Source organism: Trachymyrmex cornetzi, unplaced genomic scaffold (assembly GCF_001594075.2).
Source record: "Trachymyrmex cornetzi isolate Tcor2-1 unplaced genomic scaffold, Tcor1.1 scaffold1051, whole genome shotgun sequence".
NCBI classification, from domain to species: Eukaryota; Metazoa; Arthropoda; class Insecta; order Hymenoptera; family Formicidae; genus Trachymyrmex; species Trachymyrmex cornetzi.
The window spans coordinates 14543-32782 of record NW_017295600.1 but is presented as its reverse complement, the minus strand read 5'-3'; the positions used below and the strand labels follow the sequence as shown (position 1 = coordinate 32782).

The 18240-nt window shown below is 31.0% G+C and overlaps 1 protein-coding gene across 1 annotated transcript in view; it reads right to left on the bottom strand.

The window, feature by feature from the left end:
• plx (PTB_TBC1D1_like and TBC domain-containing protein plx) overlaps positions 1 to 13258 on the bottom strand; it is a 15871-nt gene extending 2613 nt beyond the window's left edge. The window contains exons 1-12 of the mRNA XM_018504936.1: positions 13204 to 13258; positions 12996 to 13126; positions 4123 to 4275; positions 3603 to 3791; positions 3047 to 3352; positions 1995 to 2193; positions 1776 to 1892; positions 1486 to 1711; positions 1069 to 1386; positions 700 to 980; positions 450 to 611; positions 44 to 360 (exon numbers count right to left, since the gene is read on the bottom strand). Coding sequence (XP_018360438.1) covers positions 44 to 360; positions 450 to 611; positions 700 to 980; positions 1069 to 1386; positions 1486 to 1711; positions 1776 to 1892; positions 1995 to 2193; positions 3047 to 3352; positions 3603 to 3791; positions 4123 to 4275; positions 12996 to 13126; positions 13204 to 13258 — 2454 coding nt within the window. The remainder of the gene's footprint in view (positions 1 to 43; positions 361 to 449; positions 612 to 699; positions 981 to 1068; positions 1387 to 1485; positions 1712 to 1775; positions 1893 to 1994; positions 2194 to 3046; positions 3353 to 3602; positions 3792 to 4122; positions 4276 to 12995; positions 13127 to 13203) is intronic.
• Positions 13259 to 18240: the final 4982 nt, after the last annotated feature.

Sequence of the window (18240 nt, the reverse complement as noted above, 5' to 3'; positions counted from 1 at the left end):
TATATATATATATATAATAAAAACAACTTAAAAATGCACTCACATGTAAAAGAAGTACTCCAGCGACAAAACTGAGACCTTGACAATAACCAACTTCGTGATCTAGCAAGGAGTAGGCCTTCAATAAATTAAAGAGTGCTAATTGACCAGGTCCCAAAGGTGAACTAAAATATGGATGGCTCGGAAAAGTTCTTCCCAAATCAATAAGGATAGCATGTTGTTGAGATGTGAGTTGTTTCAGGAGAAGTTCGTACGGTGTGTTATAATTTGGAAACTCTTGAGTATCTATAGGTGGTTGTTTCAAGCAGAATTGCTCGGCTAGAAACTGCCACACCTCACCTCTTTTTCCTTTTGGTACACCTGTCAAAAAATGTATATTTGGCAAGAGATTAAAAGATTTGTCACATTTTAGGAATATTGCTGAGATATATTTTTATTTCTCATTTTACCTTGCTTAATAGCATGTAAAAGCATTTGATTATCACATTTAGTAGAGACTCGCGATTCTTTGCTAACAAGAAGGTCCCAAACTTCTATTACTTCACGCGCGCAGCTACTAAGCTCGTCGTATTCGAGTTTAATCCTTTTTACTGTTGCCTCCTCTTGACGTTCTATCATTTTATTTAAAAAATTAGATAACATGAATATCTCATTATATATCAGAGGATTAAATATATTTTTAGATATGGGAGTTGTTACCTCTAAGCTTTGCGTTTTCTTTTTCCATCCTTATAAGTATTAGTTGTTGATTGATCGCTTTCTTCCACAAATCTCGCAATTCTTGTTTTGATCTACGTTTAACGGGAGTTTCCAAATTTTTGAGGATATTGATTTTTTCAATTTCTGTAGCGTTATGATCTTTATTCGGCGTCACAACTCTGTTTAGTATCGTTTGCCGCCACGAACTATTGGCTTGAATTGTGCTATTCCCGTCGGTCTCCGTAGGAGATGTTTTAGGTGAGTTACCAACTTTTAAAAAGCTGTGAGAAATAAAATAAGCTCATAAAATACACAATATAATTTTAAAAATGTCCACAAATTTTGAAAATATAATAAAATTGTACTAACATATCCATCATGGAACTCTTTGGTCCGTTATTTACAATTTGCTGTTCAGGCGAAACACGCAATGATCTTGGTCTACTAGATTCCGGCGAAATGTCCAATATAGATGATTGTCGCGAATTATCTGGACTCTGACTACCATACTTTTGTATTCCCGTACTCAGATGATTCGTGTCTCTCAGTTGCGGGCCCAGGCCGAAATCATCACGCGAACCTTTTCTTTTCATGAGATTATCAAAACTATTTGTAAGAGAGCGTTTTGCTTTCATAAATATCGTACTACCAACACCTACGCTTAGATATTGATTAAGAAATTCACTCCTGCAATGTAAAAATATTGTGTCAGAATGTTTCATTTGTAAACTATATTTTAATACTAACAGAAAATTGTGTTTACATATCCAGTTTATAGTGCATTACCTATTTTCAGCCGTATCATGTACATGTCTAGTTTGTTTCGACTCGCAATGAGCACGCAATAGTCGCATTAAGAATTGATTTTGCTCTCGCAGATTTGAGGAGCTTACTCCAATGTTACCCGCAGCCTCGGCACCCTTATACTTGCTCACAACGATTTCCTGCTCATCCTCCGGTAATAATTCCATACGGGAAAAGATAATACTTTGAACTCTTCTGTCATTTTGCCCTAAAAATGTGTGTAATATTTTATATAAAATTACATTATTTTTATAATATATAATTTAAATTACCTTCAATTTCTTGGCATAATTTATTATACCAATACATAGGACAGTGTTCGCAAGAAAATACAGAATACCTCTCCTTTCTTGCAACATCGCAAGTCGTAAGAAAAGCTTGACTAATTGCTGTGAAGAAAAACAGAAATTAGCATAACAAATAATAATTCTAATAAGAAGAATAATAGTACACGAGTCTTACTGTGTCATAGATAAATTAAAAAATCTTACCTGCAACAAGGTCATCGGCGACTGATCCGGATTGGCATTTGAAAACATATCCGATGAAATATTCCGACTCTTTGCAAATAAATCCAAAGTGCTCAGGGTTTTTTACGCCTTGTGCGCAACTGGCTACGTCTTTTAATTGTTTGTGCAGAAGAATCTGTTTTCTGTCAGGGCTAATTAATCTCAGATCAAATCGCCCTACCTAAAAAATATAACATTTATGTATAAAAAAATAAGTTTAAGGTTGAATCATTCTTTCTTCTTTTTTTTGTTACTATATAAATACGATTTTTTTATTACATCTCTTTTTATACATTTTAAAATCTCATACGCTTAATTATTATAATATAGTAGATTTTATATATACAGGGTGTCCCGTAAGTTTTGACCAATCGCTTTTTTGTAGCTAGAGCGGACTAAATTGAGTCAAAAAGTCCTCTACCATTTTGCAATTTTCGTAATAGTTAACAAGATATTAATTACTAAAAATTACCAAATATTGGTCTTGAATAATTTTTTACTCAAATACTGTCAACTTTACAGAAAAACTGTAAGAGACAAAAATCATTAATTTTCTTCTCACAAAGTTCTGAGAAATTTTTCAAAATTTTTTCGGAATTTTTTCAGAATTTTTTCAGAAGTTTTTAATATCGTATTTTCTCATGTTGATAAAAATAAGAAAATGCAGTACTAAAAAATTCTGAAAAAATTCTTAGAGTTCTATGAGAAGAAAATAAATGATTTTTGTCTCTTACAGTTTTTCTGTAAAGTTGATAGTATATGAGCAAAAAATTATTCAAGACCAGTATTTGGCAATTTTTAGTAATTAATATCTTATTAACTATTGCGAAAATTGCAAAATGTGTGGTAGAGGACTTTTCGACTCAATTTAGTCCGCTATATCTACACAAAAGGGATTGGCCAAAACTTACGAGACACCCTGTATATATATCAATAACGATAATAAGATAATTAGTATCATTATATATATATATATACAAATACACAAGTGAAATGCAATAAGAATAAAAAGACATTTTTCTTATATTCCATACCTGAAAAACCATAGTGCGATTGTGATCATCGTTTCCTTTAATAGTAGAATCTCTTCTGCCACTTAAAACACTGCCAGTAGATGCCGCGCGATTTCGCATAATTTCAGGTACAGTGATATTAGAAGTAGCGGAAGATTCGGTTCGATTCTCATCACGACCATCGTTTTCTGCGGGGTTGGTGGTTGTTCTTGGAAAAGTCTCCACGGAGCTACTTAAGACTGGCGGTATTCCAAGCGGATTCACGCTTGGAATTATATTATTTCCCGACACGTTCTCAATACTGCCTGATTCACTGGCGGTAGATTCCTGAAAATATAACGATAAATTTCCTTTTTTACTAATTATAAGTGTGAAAATCATTTCTGTTCGTAGTAACTATATAATCATAAAGACAAGTAGAAGAAATATTTTTCACGGCATTATCCATCATAAAAAGAGATTAGTAATGCCAAAATTTAAATTTTTTTATTGTTATAACATAGATAATTTCTAATTCAATGTACCATAAATGGTCTAAAACAGGAGTATTCAATAGCTGAGAAAGTTTAGTTCTTACCGTACTGTTTCTCCTATTAATGGAAGACATTAAAGCTTGACGTTTCAATCGCTGGCAATCTGACAGAAGATTACTCGTTGAAGATCTCGATTTTTCAAGTCCATGAACGCGAAACTTTATCAAGGCGTCGTCAATGAATGATTCTGGTACTTTTGGACTCGATACTTTGATTTTGCCAATATAGAATACCTGAAATCCAAATGCAAAAAAATGTGGAGACATTATTCTTAAATTTTAGGGCCGGTTGTTCCACTTTTTGATAAATTTTACCTGTTGGGTATAAGTAGCAAGATTACCCAATCACATGCGAAGATTACCAGATTTACCTCACAGGTAAAATTTACCAAAAGGTGAAACAATCGGCCCTTAGACGATTAAAAGATAAGTAAAGATCAATATAATAGCAAAGTCTTCTTTTTAATTCATTATTCATTTGTTTTACTGACGTTCCATACAATGAAATAGACTCTTCTCGGATAGTTAAACTATTGTAAGGAAAAATATAAAAAAGGATAATTACTTCAAAGAATTGGGAAGAACTCGGAGATATATCGGCACCTATAGAAATTAAGCTAGCCGCGCTGCTCTGCGACCGCTGTGGCGAGTCCTTATCTCTCTCCATTCGTTGGGCTGCCGAATGTTCCTTCATGTCTTTCAAGGACTCTTTACAAATCTGCAAATAAAACATTACGGCATTACAATTATATAACTAGTCGTATTGACGTGACGAACTATTATCAGAACATATATTGTTAAAGAAGAAAAAATACTTATAAAAAGAGAAATAAAACAAATGACTGACTTTTGTTTCAAATGAGACTAATTAGTAACAAATTATGTTTCTTTTTTAAATAATACGTACAGCATGAAAGATAATAATTGCTGCTAAGTTTATAATTCAAAATCTTTTCAAATTTATTCACTTTCTACGTTACTGTATTTATAGAAGTATGATTTCGGGTAATAAAAAGTTCGTTATTTAGTGTTTTTATTATTTTAATTACAAAAAATCCTATTGATTTAATTAATATTTTTTAATTATATTTCGCTATGATAAAATGCTAATTCATAAAAATTATTTGTAACGTAATTTTCTTCATGTGAGAATATTCGCGAAAAGAATATCTGATTTAGAAATAATTCAAGATACAAAATATATGTACGACGGGACTGACCATTGATATACTAACTAAACGGATTTCGCAAGGAAACGTGCATTAAACGTGGCCGATGGCCGTGGACAGAAATAACTTATTTCAGTAGCACTCGTGGACTGCATGGCTCTCATCCTCCGTCTTTGTTTCGAAAGAGCTCTCTCTCTCTCTCTCTCTCTCTTTCTAATTTCTTCCCACGTTCCACATCTGCTGCTCATCGTCTTTGTGACTTCGGACTTCGTCCGAAAAGATGCTTTAATTTAGCTCTATACATATATATATGCACACATATGTATGTAGAATGCATAATAATAACAAAGATTCGGCGCATTGAAAGAAAATTATAATGAAATGTAAAAAAGAGAAAGAAGAGAAAAAAAGAGATGTAATAAAAATAAAAGTAAATTGAGATTTCGGAAGATCTAATTTAGATATTGTAGAAATATAAAAAATTTACGATTAATGTGGGAATTATTCAGAGGAGAAAAATTAATTAAAAGCGTAAGTATTATAATATAAAAGAAAATTAATATCGCAGAATTAAAAAAATTAATATCGCAGAATTAAAAAAATCCTCTTTATGCGTTCAGTGCGTATAGTAAATAGATAAATGTATTTTGCTCCTTTTCATTTTGCAGCAATTGTTTTCATAACTGCTTATTTCAGAAATCTTGGATTTTTTTTAAATATGTATCACTTGATTTCGAAAAGTCCGTTTGATTCTTTTTGTACTTGATGTTATTATTCATATTTACGACGTGGGATTGAGAGCGACGTAATTTTCCTAATGAGTTCTTTACGGCCAATAGGCACGCAGATGAAAATTATAGAGAACAGGAAAATAGCGAGGATATATTATACTTATTATGACAATAACGAAAACGCTTTGTATAATGATAATTGCAATTTCCGACGACGTAAGTGTTCGTATAATCATGATTCTTTTGCGAAGATGATTGTTCAAAAATATCTTGATTATATCGCGAATATTTGACCAAATACTGGAAAAGCTCGCCTGTTTAGTGACATAGAAAGAAGATACTTAGTTAATAGAGGGGCTTCCAGTATCCAATTAAGGCACAAGCTTTGTTACGTCCCTTCCTGTGTTCCCGCAAAGTTGTGCAGCATTATTGGCATTCGATAGAAGCGTATCACGGTCCCTTCGTAGAATTTTTATTTATCAATTTCTCATTATATTCGACGTCACAAGTACATCATTAGGAATTTTCCGTTAAATAACATGAAATAATTAATCCATCAAGAAAAAAGCAAAAATAAAAATAGATACAAAAATGTATAAGTTTTATGATATAATCTCTACAGAGACATTTTAGCAATGTTCGGATATTATATTATACATATTGTTATACATTGTTTATTGGAATAATGTTTTACAATCTATAATAAATACACTTTATAAAACTAAAATTATGATTTTAATTTTAGAAAGATAAAGGTCTTTAGATTCGCTTATCAAAAGCGTACATATTTTTCTTAATAAGAACAATTCGCCGGGCAATGAAAATAGACGTTCGAACTATTCTACTGATGCTATTTTCTTCTGGCACTTGGCACTTTGTGTGCGCATAGAGGCTCATACATTCGACTTTGTCTCTCGTGCTCAATTGATCGAATTAATTTTGTTGGCGTACGTCATCAAATGATGCACGAATCGATGCCATGAACGTGCGATTAGATTCACGTGCGAGAGCAAACTTAATGCGTGCGTACAGCCGAGTTTCGTTTCAATTGAGACGATATAATCGGCCGTTCGTTAATGGATATATTTCTATTCAAGGATGAGCGTGATGTAAATTGCGCGAAATTGTAAAAAATCGTATGCTTTGATTAAAGTTTGATTTTCTTGAAGATTATCAAACAAAATTTTAATTCATTGTTATATACTTGTAGTAATTACGGCGTTATTAAGGTGAAATATGATAAACCAGATATTATAAACTTAACGTTATTTTAACTGTTCTGTATCGGCCATTAATACAAATTCTTACAATTCTTAAACCTTAAAATAATTTTATTAATATAATTTGAGTCCAAGAACCAAACTCAACTTAAAATATTCTAAAAATGTCATGTTATTACAATTTAAGCTCTTAGATTAGCTGATATTGAATAAATTCTATTTTTTCTATTGTTAGTAATTGTGTTACAAATTTTTCTCTAACAATACACAGAAAAAAACTTCTTAAATCAACCATAATATACCTACTCTCATATATAAGCAAAAATATTATAATCTTGCTTCAAAGATATCAATGATGATTTGATTAAATTTGTTTTGATGCAAGTATTACTTTGCACTTAATTCAAGACTTGCTCAATTAAAAATCTTATATCAATACAAATAAATCTTATATCAAGACTAAAATTTTTAAAGCAAGATTACAATATTTTTGCTTATATATATATATATATATGAGTATATTATGGTTGATTTAAGAATAGTCTTTTTTTCTGTGTAAGAATTAAAAAATTTATGTTAAGCATACACAAATTTTAATATTAGTAAAGTTGCTAGTAATGAAAAAAGATATTTTTTCGTTTTTATAGAGTAATTAATATAACATTTTCACACGTAAGGGAAAGAAGATTAGTCTTATTTGCATTTTATAATACATGAAAAGGCGTGTCAAGGTTGTGTATAAAAACAGCTAGAAAGGATACGAGTGCAATAAATTAAACGATATTAAGCCAATATAAAGAAGATAACTTAGAACAGTATGTGTATATTCCGACTGCATCACATTTGTAGACATCATTAACATGTATGTACATGTGTTTAAATACACATGCACAGTCAAGTAAAAACGATTATATAAACTGTTAAGGTCGAATCGGTATTGATTTCGCTTTTTGCTAGATTTCGATTTAACATAAATTTCCGAGTATATTATGCAAGTGTGACTTCACTTACAAAATTGCATAGAGCAGTACAGGAAAAAAGTACCTATCAAAACGTGTAACTACACTATATGCTTTAAAAACGTTGCGCGATTCGTATTTTATTGTTACGAACTACTTATTGTTAACTGCGACGAGCAGTGCTCTGCATCTGAAGAGTTTTACATTGACAGTAATTATGTGTAGCAGAAGGGCTGAAATGCGAGGAGCTAATTTATTCCGCGTGCGAATCTCCCTCGACACATGTCGGGACCAAAGAAAGAATCATTATTGTCTTTCTTTCTCCCACGAACAACCTCGAGGGCTGTACAATGCTTCTTTAACAGTCGCGCTGAAAGCACGATGATTATGTAAATGCACACATGAGAAGAATAATAATGTATTAATTACTAATAATTAGCGATAATGAGATAACTGTGTCACTTTTGATCGAAACTCGAATCATCAAGCTATTATTAAAATCGGATTTCCAAAGATAGAATTTTATGTTGTGTTGATTGAGCAACAATTATTATATATATTAAAGTAATTATTGGAAACGTTACAACTCATCGTTTTGGTGAAAAAGCCTTGATTATTAACTCTTTGCATTTCATGACTTTAATATTTTGTTCTACTAGCTCCAAATAAAAACAGAAAGATTCTGCAATATAAATTTTAGATACTTTTTTTAGAAATAAGTAAAAAGAATATATTGGATATTTTATAATATTATTAATATATTTAAAAAATAATTTTAGTTTAAATTTTAATAATGTAGAATATCACTTGAAGAATTTGCTCAGATGAAGTCTAGGTTTCCTTTCACATTAAATTTAAATTTGTTAAATATTGACACAATAACGAGAACACTGATATACATAATATGAAATACTAAATCATACAATAAGCAAAAAATTTTTAATAAAAAATACAAAAAAGCATATAAAAATTTTATCTTTCGTCTAGCTTGATCGATCGTGGTATTGGTGCTGGTAGAATGAAATATATCGAGACCAGCTTGACATTGTGTGCGAAGTCTCAAGTGTTAAACTCATAACTGCATTCTTTTAACTGTTTCTTGGAAAAATAATTAGTAAAGATACCAGATGATGTTCGAGATGTTGGGTATACTCGAGTATTAGCAATACTATTAGTAATATTAAACAGAACATCTTGAGTTTTATGAGAGTAAATAATAATTCATCATGCATAATTACATGCAGATAATTTGTCCTATTTAATCTGTTCACGGATGGTTCAACTTTTACTTGATTTGGTAAAGTTTATTCAAGCATAACGATATAATACTGTATAACAGCTCCACGCAAATCTAATCGTACTTAATATTCGACAAGTGAAGTTTGATGTAAATTATTCATATTTGATATGAACTTGCTTTTATGTAAATTAACTTTTTAAAAAAGTCCGTTATGTACACATCATTATACAAGACAAAATAATTAATTTACGTGTATTTTTAAATTGTATAATTTATAAACTGTTATAATTAAGAAAATATATATATCTATAACTTATTCACCTATAAAATTTTAATTTCATCTATTAAAAACAGTATAATTTGTACATAATTATAATTGGACTTAACATGGCTGGATTTGAAATTTTTTTTCAAATTAATTCTGCATTAACGAGTATTAATATTACATAAAACTAATTTTTGCTGTAAGGAGTGGAGCAATAAATATTCGAGTAGACTTCGGAAACTAATTTTATCGACACGATAATTTATTGAGATGCGAAACGATGCGATATATATATATATATATATATATATATATAAATAAGCAGAAAAAATAATTCTACTAGTATTTTTCTCGATGCACAAATATAAATAATCAAATTTCCTGTATATTTTTCCGTGTAATTTACGCCAACGATTTATATCGCATGTGACAGGCAGCGTGATGGCAGCGAAGTATAAGCGATCTCAGAAAAACCTGCTAGCTACCATCGCCCACCGTCATCTGCATACATAGTAAACATGAGGTTGATGAAACAAGAAGAAAAAAAAAGATATTAGCTTATAGTGCAGTGTTTCTCAACGTTTTTTAAATTCATAATCATCTTTCGCTTTTATATTCTATCTTTCTTCTATCGTTTTCTATTTTCCTTCATCACCTTTCCTAGCCCTATCTTCTTTTCACGAAAAAAATCAATATCGATTGTAGTTGGTGAAAGATTGATGACCTTATTAAAAATTGTGTGTGTTCTATTTAAAACTCCTGATCGAATATTTAGATTGATGGCGTTACAGGAGACGCATAATGAAAATTCTTACAAAATTTCTATTAAAAAATAACATTTTTTAAATAAAATAATATTTGCAATTGATAGAACAGAGTTTTGTAAAATATAAAAACTCTTTTTTTGTTGTGAAATTTTATTTCGGAATAGAATAAAATCAGATTTATCTCAATTCGACAGCTATCATGTAGTTTGTTTCGTTTTTAATTAATAAAATAAATATACGGATATAAATATACAGTTCATTGAATTATCGGTTGTAGGAGAGTTTTCGGTATACTTTACAAATCTATTCTGTCGATTGCAATGTTGTTTTATTAAAAAATATTTACATTTTAAAGTAGTTTTTTGCAAGAGTTTTGCTTATGTATTTTTCTTACTTTTGACGTCACAATCCAAGACAGTTACATTAAGTAGTCAAGAGCTTTGTTACATTTTTTATACATGTTAATAGAAATGCATTTCTGGAAGGCCATATAAAAAACTATTTCCGATAAGTAAATACTTCAACCAATGAATTTACCGGATCATTTTACCGTCAGACCGTCGTACGTAGTTATTACCGTGTTTTCAAGTGGCATGCGAAGATCACCACTTAAAATTCTCATCACGAATATGATTACATAGATAGTGCAACTTCAGTTGCTTTCAATAATTGATACATGTAAAGTTAATATGGGTTCTTGGGCTAAGGAAGTAATAATCATCGAATGTAGCGGTCATTGATATGAGTATCTGCTCATTATACAAGCATATCGAACATCGTAAAAGCACAATAAAGACTTTATATTACAATTAAGTTTCATGAATCACGTTAAGTAGATTCATTGCCAAGTTATAGCAGCTTTTGCAGAATTCATGTACAGGTGTGGTCCATATGCCATATGCTCGTGTATGTGAATTCTCGTTGCCAATTTTCGTATTTTCGTAATTACGTGTCTACGTAAAATTATCTTCAGTGTTACTGGAGCTTTGGCCAGAGTTAGTGGGACTTCGACCCAGACTTTGGCCAGACCTTCCGGGAATTCCGTCTATGAATAAAATGAAAATTGAGACGGAAAACTTTTGACAATTTTTCAATGTACAATTCCTCTGCTAAATTTTGTGACGCAGGAGGCGCACGAGTATGCAAACACGAGGAATCCGTAATTCGGACAGGAATGTCGACGATAGAAGCATTCGTGTTTCTTATGAGGGAATCGGAACACGGTCAGTCAACGGTTGGCTGGCAGCTGCTGACTTGAGATTTTGCTTGTCCGGCGAAGTAAATTTAGATCGCTCTACGCTCGGTTTCGCGAAAATACGCCTTTCCGCTAGCGGAAGGAAGGAAAAAAGGGACAAGGCTTAGTGATTTAGAAACGAGAGAATGTAATTGTAGAGTAGTTTTTTGAATAAGATTGTAAAGATCTGAATTTTGTCGTACATTACTAAAGCAGATTTTGACAAAGGATGTCAAGGTTTGACTGTTTTTCAGCCAAAATGAAAAAGTTTCGAGATGTACAGATTATATATTATATTAAAGAGTTACTTAAGTGGAGTTGAATGATACATCGTTTATCTTGAGGAAACATCGGGAACATGGAAGAAATCGTTACCAACAGCAATAAATTTAAAAGTTGTTAAATAAGATATGACGATATCGCGAGAATTAAGCAACAAAAACTGTATTGCAAGCACTCAAATACATATAACTTGATAAATATATTCGTTATTCGAAGCTAAAATTCAAAACTAAACGATTATTTTATATCAGTCTTCGTTGCTCGAAAATATCCTCCAAGTTATAAGTGTTGTAACACTCGTAACACTACAGTCCTTATTATTGAAATTCCGAAATGTCTTGATGTCTTATTTAACAATTTTTTTATCAATAAAGTCGTGACAACATTAGATTTATTGACTTTTATATCACGATTTCTCCCATATTTCTGATATTTTAAGCAGTTACACCACTCAATTCTATTTAAATAGCCCTTTAACATGATATACAATTTGAATACCTCGGAGATTTTTCATATTGGCCAAAAAACAGCCAAAACTTAACATCCTTTCTTTTGCGAATATTTAGATGGAAGTTTTACAAACTTACAACTATTAAAATAAAGAAAAAAAATATATAGTAAGTATGTTTCAATTTGTAAAATATTATCTGCGCAATTTTTTAATTTTTAATTTTCTGTGTTTGATGGACATATAAGAGAAATGCAGTAAATAATATAAAGTAAATTGAGAAAAACGGACGAGTTTTCAATGGCACTTAAAAATAGTGAATATCAATTTTTGGTAAAGATAGAGCGATGAAGTGTGCGGTAATGATCACTGGCAGATTTCCTGATAAGAAATCTAGGTGATGAATACATAATGAAGAAAATTAATAACACCATTATTTGTCATGACGTATCGAACAACACGTTCCACTTAGTCGCATCGGGTTAGCTCTAATTAACCCTTTGTCGCGCGTGTCGTCAGCAATTATGGTGAAATTCCTTGGTATCCTAGACGAAGGATATAAGTAAACAAAATTTTCCACATAACAGTTTATTCATATTTATGCAATGTTTATCCAATTCAAAAACGATCATAAAAATTCCGATAGCGTAAAAGATATCATTTCAAGATTAATACGCATTTAAATTACAGTAATACAGAAGATTTCTGGTAGAAAAGATTCCACAAGTTCAAAATTTAGTATGTTTTGTTAATCGGTATCGTTAAAAATTTAGTTTTTCTCGAAAATATCTGATTTTATGACAAAAAGACAAAGAAAAAAAATGTGGAAGCTGTTTACTTCATCTATAAGTAATTTTAGAGATGCGACAGTAGAAAATTACGTAAATGACTTTAGCAGTCATGAACAACTGAATGATTTGCTGAGGTATACAGTTTCACTAAAACTATCAATGCGAAGTGAACAAACACGCTACATATCATTACCAATCACAGGTGCGCTTACGTAATTACGAAATTTACGTAACTCAGAAGTACCGAGGATAGTATCAAATGTGATTTCAATGTTAGCGTCGAAAAAAAAAATGGTCGCGATTGTGTCACTCGATAAACAAGGTACACGTACTTGTGCATTCGGCAAAAGATGATCTTCCGCTGTCCTGACCAAGGGCTCCTTAGCGACCTTACTGCCGTCGCTGTAAGATCTGTAGGGGCTGGAGGCTGATATTGGTACCGTTATCATCTTGACTTCTGATCCTTCGCGTAATAAATTTGAGCGTTAGTCTACCGGTCTCATGCGGAATAAATTTGCACTCCTTATTACACTCGGTTACCTGGTACCTGTTTGTTCAAAATAACACGATCTTCAGCTTGTCGTCGAAACGTCATTGACCGAGATCAGAAACAAATCTTTTTTTTTTTTAATTAGCAACTTTTCCTAAATTTAAGATTACTGAATACGATTGTGGTTACGTTAAATATTTTTATTGACAATTTTTTTCAATGTCAATTGCTTTTAATAGTTAAGAACATTTTTCTAAAAGCAAAGTAGTGTAACGAAAAGTATTGTAAAGAATACTAAGTGAAAACGCTCTTGAATATAATCGATTTGTGAAAATATATATAAATTTATAGCCATAAAAGCAATCAATAGAACTAATGGAAAACTTTTATAATTTTTGCCAAGTTATCGACATTTATGTGCTTTCAACATTCTTGCATGACAGAATCGTAGGCAATTTAAACGCAAAGTAACGTGACCTATCCTTGCAATTACTTTTAATTTGTAAATATTTAATTATAGGCAAATTGTAATAGTGCTAATCCCGATAACAAGATTCTTATCATTAAAATTTATTCGAATTACATAAACTTACGATAAAATCTCAACTACATCACTGTTTTATTTTTCCAAACGTCACCGCGTTAAATTCTGCATGAATTTGTTCGTGATTTGAGAGGTAATCTTGTTTTTTCCGTGGCACTTGCAAAACGTGTTTTCGCAGTTCACGTTGCGTCGCTCGTCGTCTTCGCTGACGGCCGAGCAAACATAGACTGACGTATTGGAGCACGGCGACGCCACGGAACGAATGAACCACTCGACTGGTGGTTGCGCGCTGTCAGGTAATGCACGGTCCCTGTTTAGCACGTCCAATATTCCTCAAATGTGAAAACAATGGCGCAGTTACCACTCGGCATTAGAAGGGGTCGGCAATCATGTTTTTCGGAGCGGATTATTTGCCTTCCAGGCGAGATATTTCCGCACGACTAATTCTATTTTAACCTACAGAGGGAGTCCTAATTATTTCTTGAGCGAGGTTCAAGTATTTCGCCCTTAATTATTATACGTCTAAAGGGTTTAATATGAATTAAAGAACTTTTATTATATTTGAAGGGATTTAATCTTTTTAGAGAGTCCAAAAGTATAGTTTGCTGATCATAATCACGTAATTTCTCTAAAAAAATGTCTGGTTAAAAATGGACGAATTAGAAGATTTTGATTATATCGATCAAAGTTCCTGTTATTACAACTAGAATTTAATAGATTTAACGAGAAAATTTTCATCGTCCATTTTCAATCGAAATTTCAATTAATCTAGTTAGATATTTCACGTCTTATAAGTTAGCGGAACAAAATAAGCAGAATCAATTCTAATTAACATTTTTATTTGTTGCTCATTTGTTGCTAAAATGTTACCAAAGAAAAAATTCTTTGCTCTGTCAGTTTTTTTTTAAATGATGTTTCGCTAAAGGAAGATTAAAGTTAGCGGAACAATCAGGAGACGCGGTAGTGGCTCCGGCCATGTTCAAAAATCAAAAATAAGAGATAAGAGACACTACAAGTCTCTTATCCTGTACCACCAAAGTCCATTTTTGGAGATTGCATAACTAATAAAATATAAAAAATTTTGAATCGTATACATATATAACAAAGCCAATCTACTTCAAAATAACGTAGGAATTTGTTGCTAATTTGTTGCTATCGAAATATTCTAGTTTTGAATCCATTATCTACGAAATAAGCGTAAATATAACAACTAAAAACCTCAGCAAGCTGGCGAAACAAGAGTAAAGCATTAGTAAAAAATTTGTTGTTCGCTTAAAATTGATACTGAGATGTCATCTGAATTTGTTGCTCGCTTAAAATTGGTACTTCCAGCATATTGAGATTTTCACATCTATTAATCGGATTAATAAGTGTGAAAATCTTTCAGTATGCAGGAAGTACCAATTTTAAGCGAGCAACAAATTTTGACTAATACTTTACTCTTATTCCGCTAGCATGCTGAGGTTTTTCATTGTTATTTATACTTATTTTGCAAGCAACAAATTTGTAACTTGCATATTCCGAGAGCAACAAAGTTAGATGACATCTCAGTACCAATTTTAAGCGAGCGATAAATTTTTTACTAATTCTTTACTCTTGTTCTGCCAGCTTGCTGAGGTTTTTCATTGTTATTTATATTTATTTCGTAGGTAATGAATTCAAAACTAGGATATTTCGACAACAACAAATTAGCAACAAATTCCTACATTATTTTGAAGTAGATTGTTTTTGTTAAATGTATTATATTGTTCCGCTAACTTAATCTTTCTTTAGCAAAACATCATTTAAAAAAAAACTGGCAGAATAAAAAATTTGTTCTTTGGCAACTTTTTAGCAACAGATGAGCAACAAATAAAAATGTTAATTAGAACTGATTCTGCTCACTTTGTTCCGCTAACTTATAAGACGTAGATATTCTCAATGTACTGATTCACGTGAGAGAGGATGCTTGAAAAAATGCGAAAGAGTGTTAATTTGCAAATTACTATTCTAAAAACAATAAAGACGAAAAGGATGATGCATATGCAGTCCGAAAATAAATTTTAAAGATTTACGCTAAAATTTTAAATTAAGAAATTTTATAATTTGAATAAAATTATAATATGGATTAAAATATACAAATAAAGAAGATGATTTCGGTCTTCTTGCTTTGATATTAATTTCTTGTATTTATACATACAGTCTAGATACGTGCCTGTTTTGACACGGTAGATCTCTATGTATTATCATACGTTCTCGCATTTATGCAGCAACAGCACTCATCGCAATTTACATATTCGTATATTATCACGAGTGTATGCGATGTGTCTTTCGTAAACGGAGATGAAGCAGCGAGACGATAAAGCGCGTTTGGTGCCAGCGATGCATAATCAGTTTGTTCCACCAAGTGATTGCGATTGTATACGGAATGGAGTGATTTCTGTTGGGAATGAAATAAGAATACCAATGCGTGTGTGCCAGTGAACCATGAAAGGTCCTTTCGTTTCTTTTTCTTGCAATTGCGTAAGCACTCCTATATGATACGTTACTGTTGCACTCGTGAAGGACGTATTGAGCGTCATTTTTAATCATTTATGCAGCCAACATTAAAAAGTGTAATGGACAAATGGAAAAAACATGATACACAAAACATTTTGAAATTGTAAATACGATTAAAAAATAAACAAAATTTTTTAAGATTTTTCTTGCATAGTTTAAATTATTTCTAATTATATAAATTAATAATTCGACATCATATCGTGATTATTAACTCTTTTTTATTTTGTCATTTGGCTATTTATGTCATTAAAAATAATAAATGTCAGAAATCGCTTGATATTCTTGTGTACTCACAAAATGCATAATTTGAAACACATTTTAGTAACATAAATAACTAAAATTGTGTTTCTTTATGTTAGTCACCATGCGTTTAGTACAGGACACAGCTGATCACGAGATAAAAAACAATGGGATCATCGGAGGATTAACGTTAATAGCTTAATAGAAAACGTGAATACAATTGAATAGCAATGCTGGAAAATTCCAGCAGTGAGATCCTGCGCTTGATCAGATGTGTCATCCACAAAAACCGATGTAGAAAACATCGATAATAATACATGAGAAAGGAGATATCTACACGTGTAATATCAGCATACCGAATTAGTACATCAACCAGGAATCGATCAATATTATACTCATTGACTAGTGGTATCATGTAGAACTATGTAAATGCTGTAATAATAACACTATGTTATTGATCCCAGAATGCTACTTTCACATTAGTTTAAATCGATCTATTAAAGAGGTAGTTATGGTATACAACGTCTATCACTATCTTGCTGACATTAAAAAAATAAAACTTGAAAGAATGGAATATAATCACCAATATTATACTTTACTATTTCTTTATATTAATTGCTATGTCATAATTAATAAAAATATTTTAATTATCTAATATTATAAATATAATAAATAACTAAATAAATAAATAAATATGTATATTATATATATATACATATATATTCTTTTATGCAAAAAATATATTAAATAAAAACATAAAATGCAATAAATAGATATTAAACATTCATATGTAAATTATTATACAGTGACCTATCTATCCTGAAATTAAATGCACAATTCGCAGAAACGTAATAAATTGATCTCAACAAAGAAACAGAAAAATTAAATAAATTGATCATCGTTAACACACTGGTTACTGCATGGTAATTCACGACTGGTGCCTGACTTTTCAATAATGCCTTGGTCACTGTAGTAATCGACGATATTAAATTTTTTTTTAAACGCTTGTAAAAAAAGCAAATCATCTAATGACTGAAATTTCTAATAAGTTTGTTATTTTTAACTGAATTTTTGCACGGTTTATCTTTCCTTTTTCTTTCTTCATGTTGAAAAAAATGATATAAGATGAATAATCCAAGAAATTCAGCTGAAAGAACAGATTTATTGATATAAATAGCCAAATAACAATGTAAAGTAAAAAGTGTGCTATTCAGCACAATACTCATAAAGATATATGTATAGTCTTACACAGAAAGAACGATTTTGCTGAAATATTAACAAATTTAGCTAACAATAAATACAGATCTGAAGATAATTACGTTGGAATATCAAAATAATTATACGTAAGAATTTTAAGCACAATGAGCAAGGCTACAGAAAATTTTGGCGTTCTAGCAATTAGTTTGAATATCCTATACATAATTATTTTCATGATTATTTTCATAAAATTCAATAAAATTATTTTCAGATTTGTGTATCTAAATAGCTATATATTTTTAAATACTTCAGCAAAACCATTTTTTTCGTGTACCATAATATTTGACTTATGATAAAAAAATTTCGTTATGGCGTATACAAGACATACAAAACTCGCTGGGCAGACAACAGGCTTGTTCTCTTCAGCTGAATTTCTTGCATTGTCCTTCTTTTCTCTTTTTTCTCTGTGGAGAGAAAAAGAACTGTGTAAGAAGTTCAGCTGAGAAAGAACAGATCTAATATATTAATCTAAAAAAAGCTTATAGATTTATAAACTTTTTGTGTGGAT